The 12,101-nt window shown below is 43.2% G+C and overlaps 2 protein-coding genes across 2 annotated transcripts; both read left to right on the top strand.

Moving 5' to 3' along the window:
* The first annotated feature begins 3,289 nt into the window (after window positions 1–3,289).
* LOC134085638 (microfibril-associated glycoprotein 4-like) lies at window positions 3,290–6,489 on the top strand. The gene is made up of 6 exons (XM_062539964.1): window positions 3,290–3,359; window positions 3,534–3,575; window positions 3,904–4,110; window positions 4,596–4,692; window positions 5,125–5,292; window positions 5,899–6,489. The coding sequence occupies exons 2-6, from the start codon at window positions 3,573–3,575 to the stop codon at window positions 6,150–6,152; spliced, it is 729 nt and encodes a 242-aa protein (XP_062395948.1). The 5' UTR covers window positions 3,290–3,359; window positions 3,534–3,572; the 3' UTR covers window positions 6,153–6,489.
* Window positions 6,490–7,592: 1,103 nt separating this feature from the next.
* LOC134085606 (microfibril-associated glycoprotein 4-like) lies at window positions 7,593–11,507 on the top strand. The gene is made up of 5 exons (XM_062539962.1): window positions 7,593–7,674; window positions 8,306–8,521; window positions 9,515–9,611; window positions 10,546–10,713; window positions 11,077–11,507. The coding sequence occupies exons 1-5, from the start codon at window positions 7,672–7,674 to the stop codon at window positions 11,340–11,342; spliced, it is 750 nt and encodes a 249-aa protein (XP_062395946.1). The 5' UTR covers window positions 7,593–7,671; the 3' UTR covers window positions 11,343–11,507.
* The last annotated feature ends 594 nt before the right edge of the window (window positions 11,508–12,101 follow it).

The raw sequence follows: 12,101 nt of genomic DNA, 5'->3' as shown, positions 1-12,101 counted from the left end.
TTATGCCTTTATTTGGACAGGACAGTAGAGAGAATGACAGGAAGTGAGTGGGAGAGAGAGTCGGGGTGGGATCTGGAAAGGACCACGGGGCGGGAATCGAACCCGGGTCGCCAGCGTACGGTGCAGGTGCCCCAGCCAGTTGCGCCACTGCTGGGGCCAAAAATTAACACCCTTTCTAGGACATAGGTTTTCTGAATGTTGTTTAGTCTAATAAATGTGATGCATTATGCAATGGACTGTAATGAATGGAATAAGAATGACATTCAAATTCTACAAAATGGCATAGCAGACAGAGGTAGCCATTTCATAATAGAGGATAAAGCCTGCATACGATGGCGCAGTATGTCAACATGCCGTGCGTAAATAGAAAAAATACTAACCGAAGGCAAATAGCGAGACGCTCAGCCGGTCTGATCGATGCACGCATCTGAGTGTCTCGCCTGGTGATCGGGGGTCCAACTCGCGACAGAAGGTCATCGAACTGCTCTTTAGATAGCCGAAAGTACTGGCGGAAAAGGCCGTCATCCAGACGCAGCTCTTGCACCAAAAGATGGTACTCGCCATGGGTCCTGCGAGTTCTACGAATGGGGTGCACCCAGAACCTGTGCTGCCGCCGCTGTCTTCTTCGCCGCAGTACGAGGAGAAGCAAAATCTTGCACAATCGCTGATCCATTATTATATTAAACTATTCTGAAAACTTTGCTTTTTCAAACCCATATTTATATTCCTCATGCGTTCCGAAATAGAACATGAAATGAGTGGCAAGCTACCCAACTAGTTGTTTATGTGCGTTATCATGATTCAAGATTCTGTTAAAGGGATAATCTGGAGTGAAATGCACTTTAGATACATTTTTCGGACTATTGGGAGTACATACGTTGAGTTGACACCAAAATCATGTCATTCGGATGTATTTTGAGAAAGTTCGAGTTCACCGTTTTTAGCCAAAACTCGTTAGCCTGGAAGTGACCGGGTCACGTCCTTTCGCCGCTACAAAACGCTATTTTTATACCTCTTCTACTGTTCCAAACAACACTACACTTACGTGGTAGTGAGTAGAGGGTCCCTAAAGCCAAACCGAAGTATCCCCACGTCTTTATGTGGTCGGATAGAGAGTCCAGAATGAATTTAATCGAGTCAGTACCCTTTCCGGAAATGTCGCTGCTGCAGCTGGCAACGCTTTAACAACACTTTACTAACATTTCCGGAAAGGTACTGACGCAATGGTAACTGACAGCAATTGGCTTTTTTTAGTCACAGTACCATAACATGTTCTCCCGAAATTGCTATCCTATTTTAAAACAAAATAGCTAGACGTGCAATCGTGCATGATCATCATGACCTCTCAGCTAGAAGCTAGCAGCTGGCTAACAATAGCCTGTTGCACAAAATTGCGGAAATGTAAAGTTCTACAATGCTAATATCAAGTAACGTCATTACAAGCGTTCCTATACATGTTGATTAAAAATGCAAAGGCCAATGCTTACTGAATGTCGCAACATATCAATAAATCAATATACTTAATCGAGGGTTCAGCGTCTCAGCGTTCAGGCGTCTTTCTCCTGGAAAGAAAATCCCACTGATACTCGTCTCGGCTCGACATACTGTTCAAACGTTACAGTAAAAGCGCAGCCGTAGCCACAGAAACGAATGTGACAGTCATGCGGATTTGGTGACTCAAACCGGGTCCGCGTAGGAGTCAAGGGGGCAGGCCAAAGCAATCGATATATCAAAGTTGCGACAACCGTTGACTTCCATGTTAGAGCCAGATTAGAGCGGTCACGTGGTTAGTGGTTAGCCTCAGTAGTTCCTTTGGTCCCTGGTTTACTACGGGATTGACAGCAGAGATCACATTAATATTTACGGTAAATGCTCAATGAAAATTACTATAAACTGCATTTCCACATATATTACTCACTGAAAATGCATTATTATGCACACGACCATAAGTCATGTAGAAAAGTCTTATTATAACACCTGAGATACTCATTCATTCTCCCATTGAAAGGAACTACTGAATGACCATGACATACCGGATGTGACGCCATTTTTTGTAAACGGGAGTCAATGGTAGTGTCGCAACTTTAATATCGATGGCTTTGGGGCAGGCGAACGTTCAGAGAGTGTAGATAGTATGGCGGCCGCCATGGTAATTAGGAGACCAGTGCTAGCTAGCCATTCCATCGAATCATATGGGGCGTAAGCGCCACTTTTGACATCAAATAACAACTGAAGCGTTTCTAAGCCTTAAAGGGATTATCCGGAGTAAAATGCACTTTAGATCAATTTACGGATGATTGGGAGTACATACGTTGAGTTGACATCAAATCATGTCATTCATCATGTGTTTTGAGAAAGTTCGATTTTACCGTTTTTAGCCAAAAACTCGTTAGCCTGGAAGTGACCATGCAGGGCATGTCCTTTTGCCGCTACAAAACGCTATTTCTATACCTCTTCTACTGTTCCAAACAACATTACACTTGCGTGGTAGTGAGTAGAGGGTCCCTAAAGCCAAACCGAAGTATCCTGAGGTCTTTATGTGGTCGGATAGAGAGTCCAGAATGAATTTAATCAAGCCAGTACCTTTCCGGAAATGTCTCTGCTGCAGCTGGGGAACACTTTAACAGCCTATCCATTACAGAGTTGTAGTTTGTAAATGCTGTGTATTAGCTGCATTGTGTAATAGGCTGCAGTGTGTTTCATGCAAGTTAAAAGAAACAAAACCATCTTATTACCACATTAACTGCCCCGTGTAGCCTATTATCCTCAAAGCTGAAGAAATTTTGCAAGATCAGTGTATAAGCTTGGGAAAGTTGGGAAATGACGGTAGTTTTGTCTGAAGTGATTTACAAGTGGAACTACAGTATATTTTTCAAAAATATTTGTCTTTCTCTAAATGTATGTGACCTTCGACATTAAAATGAAAAGATGCTTAATGCTGTAACGTGCGTACTGTAAGGGTTCCGACTACGTGTCACTCTGTGTCCCAGTTCCGTCACCCACTTGTTTGCTTGCACTTGTTTGCGTGCGCTTGTTTGCCTTTTCCTAGTAGCAGCTCAGTGACATTGCGCAACACAGGGAAACCCCACACCATAATATTGTCCTTGATTCAGCTCATGCCTCATTTGGGGATTTTATCGGCTTGAACAACAAGCAAAAACACACACAGATGTTGCGATTCTGGAAATGTGCAGTTGAGGCAATCAGGTGGGGGGTGTTACAGCTTATCAGATATTCACACACTATAAAAGGTGAAATGGAGAATTCCCTTGTCCATCTGAAGACACCATCTAAGCAGTGAGTGTGTTTTTTTCTCTTTTCCAATAGGCATAGTTTGTGCATGTAGCACTAGACTGAAGGTTGGTTCTGGTTTTGCATGACCAATACTTGCACTTTCCATAATAATGATAATAACAATAGTAAAGCAAAACATTACGTTTTGTAACATCACAAACATATTAACATGTTTTTTAGGATTAGATTTTTTTTAAATCATGAAAAAAAACCATTCATACTGTGTGTCTTTACAACAGGCTACTGAACCTCCACTGGATACCTCTCACAACAGCACCATGGTGAGTCCGCGTGATTTTTGAAATTCTCAAAGTTGTAATTCTAAGAGGGGAGCTACACCAGGCGCGTAACTGAAGCGTTCCGTTTGCAAAGCGTATGTTGCAACAGTTAATAATTACTTTAATCAATGGAAGTAGCTGCAGTACACCAGATGCAACAGTGGCGCATAGCCTACATAAAAAAAAAAAGGACCTAAATGCATTTTATGCATTGCGAACGGAGCGCTTCAGTTAGGCGCCTGGTGTAGCTCCTCTGTAAGGGCAGAAAAAAAGGGTGTTTCTACACGGTGAGTCTTTCCGTCGTATAACCTAAAGGCTCTTTGCCCCTCAGATTTGCTGGATCGTTGCTCTGGTGCTCCCCCTGGTGGTCAACTCTCTCACTGTTGAGACAGAGTTTCCAGCCAACTGTGAGGACGTCTTCAACAGCGGCCACACCATCAGCGGTGTCTACACCATCTACCCCACTGGACCCAGCGCACCTGTGCAGGTGTACTGTGACATGGGCTGTGATGGGAAACATGACGAGGGCAGGTGGACGGTGAGTGACGAGGGACATTTTTGCATTTCTCTTTTCATTTATCCATTCAGGAGATGGGTGTCTCATAGGAGCAAGTGGATTCAGCTTATGTAGCTTCTTTCTTTCTCTCTCTCTCTCGCTCTCTCTTTTTCTCTTTCTATCTGTCCCTGACTTTCTCTCTCTCTCTCTCTTTGACTTTCTCTCTCTCTCTCTCTCTCTCTCAGCCCAACCTTTCTTTCCCTCCATGTATCCACTCCTTTCTCCTGTTTTGTCGGACTGCTCTCCTCCATAGAAACAACAACAACAACAACAACAATACTACTACTAATAATAATAATAATAATAGTAATTACAATAACAATACCAGCTTAGCTTAGAATATAGACCCTTTCAAAGAACCAAATTGTGTTTTGTAACATAACAAAACACAATTTGTGCCAAGCACAGATGTCTCTATTGATGCCTATAACACATGCTGGTGTTGAAGCCCTTGATCTACTCTTCAGGTGTTCCAGAGGAGAATGGACGGCACTGTGAACTTCTACCGGCCCTGGAATGTGTACAAGAAGGGCTTTGGGGACAAGAATGGAGAGTACTGGCTGGGTACGCATGGACACACACACACACACACACACACACACACACATACACTCACACAAATGCACATGCACATGCACAGTCAAAGTCTTACACGCACACTCACACACACTTACTTGCACAGGCACATCACAGTCACACACACGCACACACACACACACACACACACACATTTCACACACTCTCTCACACACATGCACATGCACAGTCAAAGTCTTACACACACTCTCACACACACTCACACACACACACACACTCAAAGTCCTACACACACACACACACACACACACACACTTACTTGCACAGCCACATCACAGTCACACACGCCTGACAACACACACACTCACACTCACACACACACACACACTTACTTGCACAGCCACATCACACACACGCGCACACACACTCACTCTGTGTCTGTCCTGTGTGAATGTTCAGGACTGGAGTGGCTTCACCAGCTGACCAGTAAGAAGAGTTACGAGCTGAGGGTGGACATGGAGGACTTTGAGGGGGGGCAGGTCCACGCCCAGTACTCCTCCTTCTCTGTGGCCTCTGAGGCTGATGGTTACCAGCTGCAGGTGTCTGGATACAAAGACGGGGGAGCAGGTATGAAAGGGTGCACATACACACACACACACACACACACACACACACAGAGACAATCTCTCTCTCTCTCCCACAAAAACATACTCTCATACTCACAAACAATCTCTCTTTCTCTCTCTCTCTCTCTTTAGCTCTCGCTCTCACTCTCACACACACACACACACACACACACACATCAAAAACTGCTCCAATCAGTGATATCCAGTCAACTTCAATCGAGCCTCGTTTAAAAATCTACATTCTAAAACTGATCGTTCCGATCCTTGATTATGATTGGATGAGTTCGATGCTGTTGTAAAATCTAACACATACATATACAGTGACCGCATTTCGTTCTATAGTAATGCACTACCACAACTTGGCAACCGTTCAGGTTGAGGAAATATATTTCTTGGCAGAAGAATGATTATCTACTAAATTGCTACATTTCTCGTAGCCGTGCCTTTGTTTCATGAAATCTTGCCAGATAGATGTAGTAACGAAGTCAGTGTACTGTAGTAAAGTGTAAACGACGGCCTGTCGGGGCTTATTGCTTTTGAATCAGTTTACTGTAATGAAGAAGCAACTCTGGAAACTAAATATGCAATTATGCCTTCCATCCACCAGGGGACGCCCTCGTTCATCACAATGGAAAAAAGTTCTCCACCTTTGACAAGGATCAGGATTGGTCTTCCTCTGAGAACTGCGCTCTGTTGTACTTCGGGGCCTTCTGGTACAACAACTGCCACCACACCAACCCCAACGGGCTCTACATGTGGGGCGCCCACAGTCGCTATGGCTACGGGGTCATCTGGAACCAGTGGAAAGGGTTTCATTACTCCCTGAAATCCATCACCATGAAGATCAGACCAGTGTCTTAGTGATGATGATGATGATGACGATGATGATGATGATGTGTATGGTAATGTGGTTTTCTTGTAGTTTGAGAAGAATAAGACGCATGTCTATCTATGTTTGTGTGTGTGTGTGTGTGTGTGTGTGTGTGTGTGTGTGTGTGTGTGTGTGTGTGTGTGTGTGTGTGTGCGTGCTCTAAGATCAGGACCGAGGACACACACTATACAAGTTCTCATAGCACATTACCCCATGTAATACATGTGATCTCTTTGTCTGGGATTTAGATCTTTGTAAAACGCTGCCCCATTTTCTAGCCCAACTCTGTTCTCTGTTTAGTGTCCAATAAATGTACTTCTTCATGAATTAATGTGTGGCATCATTTTGATTAATACCAACTTTTTGTTGTTATTAAAATAAGTGTGTAATGAATTACTAGATAATAGTTGAATATGAATTATGTTCCCACACACACTTACTCAATGGAAGACTACCATGTGATGATGTTTACATAATTCTGGCTTAATTTGAGGTGTCTTGAACATATACCAGGGGCATCCTTACAATGCCTTGACATAGATAATGATTTAATATAAATTATGTTCCCACACACTTACTCGATGGAGGAGTGGCATGTGTTCAAGACAACTCAAAATCTACTGAATTAACTTTAGGTGATTTGAGGTGTCTTGAACATGCCAGGTTACAGTGCCTTGTACTGAAAATGGTTCAGTGCCACTGAGACCCGATGAAAGTGAAATAAGACTGCCTCTCATTGTTTTGCGTTTCTACATTGTGTACAACCACAATATAGGCACTTGGCATTGCTTGGTGAACAGTGTGTCTTTACTGAACAAACTGTCAAAAAAAACATGAGTGTGTGTGTGTGTGTATGAGGGAGAGAGATCATTCCAGAGATATGATAATACCACAGTAAGCCCCACACACACACACACAGAGACACAAACTGTACACTTTCTCTCTCTCTCTCTTCCTCCTCGTTGCGTTCAGGATACACAACCCGTTTCTGTCTTTTTCTTGCCTCCCCCACTGGATTGTTATTTAGTCTAAATACAAATAAAACGTCCAAATAATTTATCATTATTTTTAACTGATATATTTGATTGTAGGTGGTGGTGGTGGTTCATATTTGTGAGAATTTTTTGCATATCTGTGTAATTACCAATGTAGCATCCCCTAATTATAACAAATGGTATAACAATGGCAGCTCAGCTGTAATCTCTGTTCTTATCCTGTTCTCTACCTCTTTACCTGTGTCACCACTCTCCCTCCTTACCTGTGCCATCACTCTATTCCTCTTTACCTGTGCCACCGCTTCTTCCCCTTTCCACTGTCCGCCGTCATCTATCTGACACCTGCATGAGAATACAGGAGACATGCCCTTGGGCTCTTAATGGTAAATACAGGCATCTTGATAAATACAGGCATGGTGATGGAGACAAGTGAAGTTCTTCCCTCTGCTGACATTTGGTGCGAGAGACGTTATATGGTACACGCTTTTCCATAGACCAGGAGGTTGCATCCAACATGGTGAGTCTCTTTTACTTTTATACTGTCAGTGATAACTAGTGCTAGTAAATGGACTGCTCCTCCGAGCGCTCGAAGCACTTTACAATTTCACGCCTTGGCTTTCACCCATTCGCATCACACACGCACACACACCGATGGCGGAGGCTGCCATGCAAGGGGGAGCATTGGGAGCATTTTTGGGGGTTCAGTGTCTTGCTCAAGGACACCTCGACAGGGTCAGGAGGAGTTGGGCTCGACCCAGCAGCCTTTCGGTCTGAGCCACCACTGCCTGATAGTAGAGAGGGGAGCTCAGAATCAATCAGAATCAAGATGTGGCTATATTGGCCAACTACACTACATTGCCAAAAGTCTTTTTTTCCCCAGTATATGTTCACACATAAACTGGTATCCCCCATCTTTGTATAATACACCAATATCATATATATTGGCAATATATAAGGAATATGTAGGTTGTTAGAAAGACAAAACAATGTGCAAAGTATTATTGCCTAATAACAATTTACGCAAACATGGGGAAAAAACACAAACACACACACACGCATGCATACAATTCTATAGCTTATGACATTAAAACGGTAAATTAATAGCCTCATTTGTCCTCAATTCTTGCTTGTTTTCTCTTTCCCTGCAGTTCCGCTACTTTGTAGCTCTCTTGCTCCCCCTGGTGGTGATCTCACACCCCGTCGGTCGAAGCCTGCTGCCCTTGGACTGTGAGGACGTCTACCAGAATGGGTCAGTGCACAACGGTGTTTACACCATCTACCCGACGACGGAGGACAAGCCTGTGGAGGTGTACTGTGACATGGGGTGTACAGAGGACGAGAACCACGAGGACGGGCAGTGGACGGTCAGTCTGTAAGCCAATGGACTGTAAAGTATAAATAAAAGCCTATACCTCAAATTAATGCAGGCATACTTCCTTTTGGAACACACAGGAAAGGTTCAATTCAGTATCTAGCTTCCGATTCCTACAGTATGCCACATCCAACCCCTGAAGTTTGCATACAAAAATGCCCCAAAGCTTGCTTTCATTGCCCATACTGGATACTAACTTTAGCCAGTTACAAGGATACAAGGACGTTTATTTGTCACATGCATATGATTACTAATGCAAAGAATGCTTTGTGAAATTGTCAGTTCCTTCGCCTATTGTGCATTTGGGGGGGGGGGGGGGGATCCACACGGACAACATAATTTGTGGCCATCTGTATGTGCGATACACAATGCAAAACCGTTAAAGAAAATAAGCTGCTGCTTAGATAGATAGATAGATAGATAGATACTTGATTGATCCCCAAGGGGAAATTCAATTGCTTGTCAAGTCACAGCCTCTGTCTGCTCACGTGAAAGACTTGACGAGGTAGTCTGGGCCCCATGTGACCAGATAACTTTTGTGGTGTAAACAGCATGCTATCCCAACAATTGGAAGCTCTATTGAATGTGATGTGGGTAGCAACGTGATCTAAACACAAGTGGTCAGTAACCTCCTACACTTTGAATTCATACTCACATAACAATGTTTTTGCATTTGTGATCAAAATCACCCATAGCACATTTGGAAAAACAAATGTAAAGTGACCCTATGACATGAACTATACAGTAATTTCCCGCATAAAAGTCGCATTGTGTATAAGCCGCAGGGCAGTGTTTTATGCAAGTTACAATAAATAAAACCATATCAATACCATATTAACTGCACCCATGTATTAGCCTCATAGCTGAAGAAATTTGGAAAAATCAATGCTTAAACCGTGGCTGATAGACGGGAAATTACGGTACAACACAATTATCTCTCAGTCTAACGTGTAAAACTAACAGGTGAGATTATGATTTTTTTCAGGTGTTCCAGAGGAGACTGGATGGCACGGTGAGCTTCTACAGGCCCTGGCATGACTACAAGACTGGCTTTGGGAGCAAGAATGGAGAGTACTGGCTGGGTAGGCACACGGCAGCTTTCACTCTCTAAATTATGGGGCCTTTTAACGGGTCATGGTGGGAATTAGCTTTTAGAGTTGAGAATTTATGTTTCGCACTCCATTAGTGTCCCGTCAGAATAGTTACTTTAATACTTAGTAATAATTCAGATTTTTCCACCTCAACCTCCTTTGGGTAAGCACACGGCAGCCTTCATGTTGTGTATGAAAAGGACGCTGAACGAGAGGTAAATGCACGCAACTCACTTTACTTTTTTAAGAACCGAAACTGACAATTTCAGACCAAAACAGCTGCATCCAAGACATGCAGATATAGGCGTTACCAAACGGACACAGATTGTCCTGAACGGACATAACACTTCGCCCTCTAAATTATGGGGCCTTTAAAAAAGGATGGTTCGGAGTCATTTCAGCGTCCTTTGCACCATGATGGAGCCAAACCTTTGGGGTTTTTTCCCCCTTGGTCGAATATTGGTCGAGTCAACACTATCATTGTGGACGGTTGAATGACCTATTGTGGTGAGAATTTGTGGCTTTCCCTGCTCCCCCTACCTCTCCTAGCAGAAATCCAGCCTGGCAAGATCTACACTATAGCGCCTCGGCGGTGTCTGAATCCGGAAATCCTGTGAGAAGCAAGAACAAGCGAGAAACACAAAATGCTTCAAATTGTCTGGACATAATTATATTGTACACATGCCCCCCTCAAGTACCAAGTTAGACATGCTGGCTAGCTCTACGATGGCTTAATTTTTTAGATGTTCATCATGGCAGGACCAGCTAAAAGACCAAAGAGACGGTTGTGAGATATACACTCCAAAGCTGTAGGGGGAGCTCTGTAGAGAAAAATCCGACGACAAAAATGAGAAATCAGCGAATACATTAGAGTTACACAATAGCCTTACAATTTTTAGACTTTCAAATGTTGTCGCATCTGCAGGTCTGGAGACTATTTTCAGACTCACCTGGAGAGGTAAGTACGAGCTGCGGGTGGACTTGGAGGACTGGGAGAGAGGCCGCGTCTACGCCCACTATCCGTCCTTCTCCATTGACTCGGAGGACGATGGCTACACGCTTCGCTTGAGCGGATACGTTGACGGAGGAGCAGGTGAGTCTGGCATTTTCTGAGCGATAGGAGTATTGTTTCTGAGTACCAATTTTTTAACAGTTAAAAAATCTATCTAAAAATCATGACGTACCCAAAGTTCATCTGCTTTAATACTAGTAGTTAATCTATAAGCACTCTTATCCTAGTACTATTGACAGATACAGCAATAAACCCTGTGGTTTAAAAGTTTGAATGTTAAAAATGCTTAAATATTAAAAGCCTAAATGTTATTCCATTGCTGTAAGTTGCTTTGGATAAATAATAATTTAAAAAATGAATGTAAATGTAGGCTGTAAGAAACTCATAAACGTCTTTATAGTGACAAAAGCAATGATGGAAGGTTTTGGACATGCATTCCCATAGGTGATTCTCTGCACCGAGTGAACGCAATGAAGTTCTCCACCTACGACAAAGACCAAGACAACTATGGCTATGTCAACTGTGCAGAAAGATATCATGGCGGCTTTTGGTTTGGAGACTGCCATTACGCCAACCCCAATGGGTTGTACAAAGGCAAGGGGCCAGTGGAGAGCTACACAGGAGTCATGTGGTACGACTGGAAAGGCTACGTTTACTCTCTCAAGTCTATCACAATGAAAATCAAGAGGGTGTCTCTGTCTGAAGCATAATTTGCAATGGACTCTCTCTCTCTCTCTCTCTCTCTCTCTCTCTCGCTTTCTCTCTCTCTCATGAATCAAAAATGTTCAGTTAAAATTTGATTTTGATTTTTCCAAATTGCTATAAGGCCAAAAGAAAGGCATAAAGGGCAATAAAAGTGCTTCTCTCAAATCCCACTGATTTGTTTGTGTGTTTGTTTGTTTGTTTGTTTGTTTGGTAACTGAATTACCTCTAAGAGATGCAACAACATGCCAAGAATCAAGAGACCAGACACATGAGGTATAGATGCAAAGCCATCTGCCCCTGATGAGACTTAATCCTGACCATGAGCCCACATCACAACCAAAACCCCGCTTTTTTCTCCTTGGTCGAACATTGGTCGTCGAGTCAGCGATATCAGGCAAATGGCTTAGTGCAAGTACTAATGGAACTAACGATGTATCTCAAAAATTCCCCACTAATAATGCCTGGAATGGTACCTATTAACATCCACTGTTGTACAAATAAATGCCCTAGGGCCTAAGCCATTCTCCTGATAGCGCTAACTTGACCAATGTTCGACCAAGAGAAAAAAGCATCTGGGAGGGGGTTTGGCTCGAGGTCATGATGCAAAGGACCCTAGCGTGAAATTACTCCGAACCATCCCTTTAATGGGTCATGGTGGGAATTATGTTTTAGAGTGGAGAATTTATTTTTAGTACTCATTAGTGTCCCTTTGGAGTGGGTGATGAAATGCTTGTGCATTGAGTCCCAGCTGTGTCTGAATCTGA

This window comes from Sardina pilchardus, chromosome 1, assembly GCF_963854185.1.
Source record: "Sardina pilchardus chromosome 1, fSarPil1.1, whole genome shotgun sequence".
Classification (NCBI taxonomy): Eukaryota; Metazoa; Chordata; class Actinopteri; order Clupeiformes; family Clupeidae; genus Sardina; species Sardina pilchardus.
This window is presented reverse-complemented; position numbering and strand designations above follow the sequence as displayed.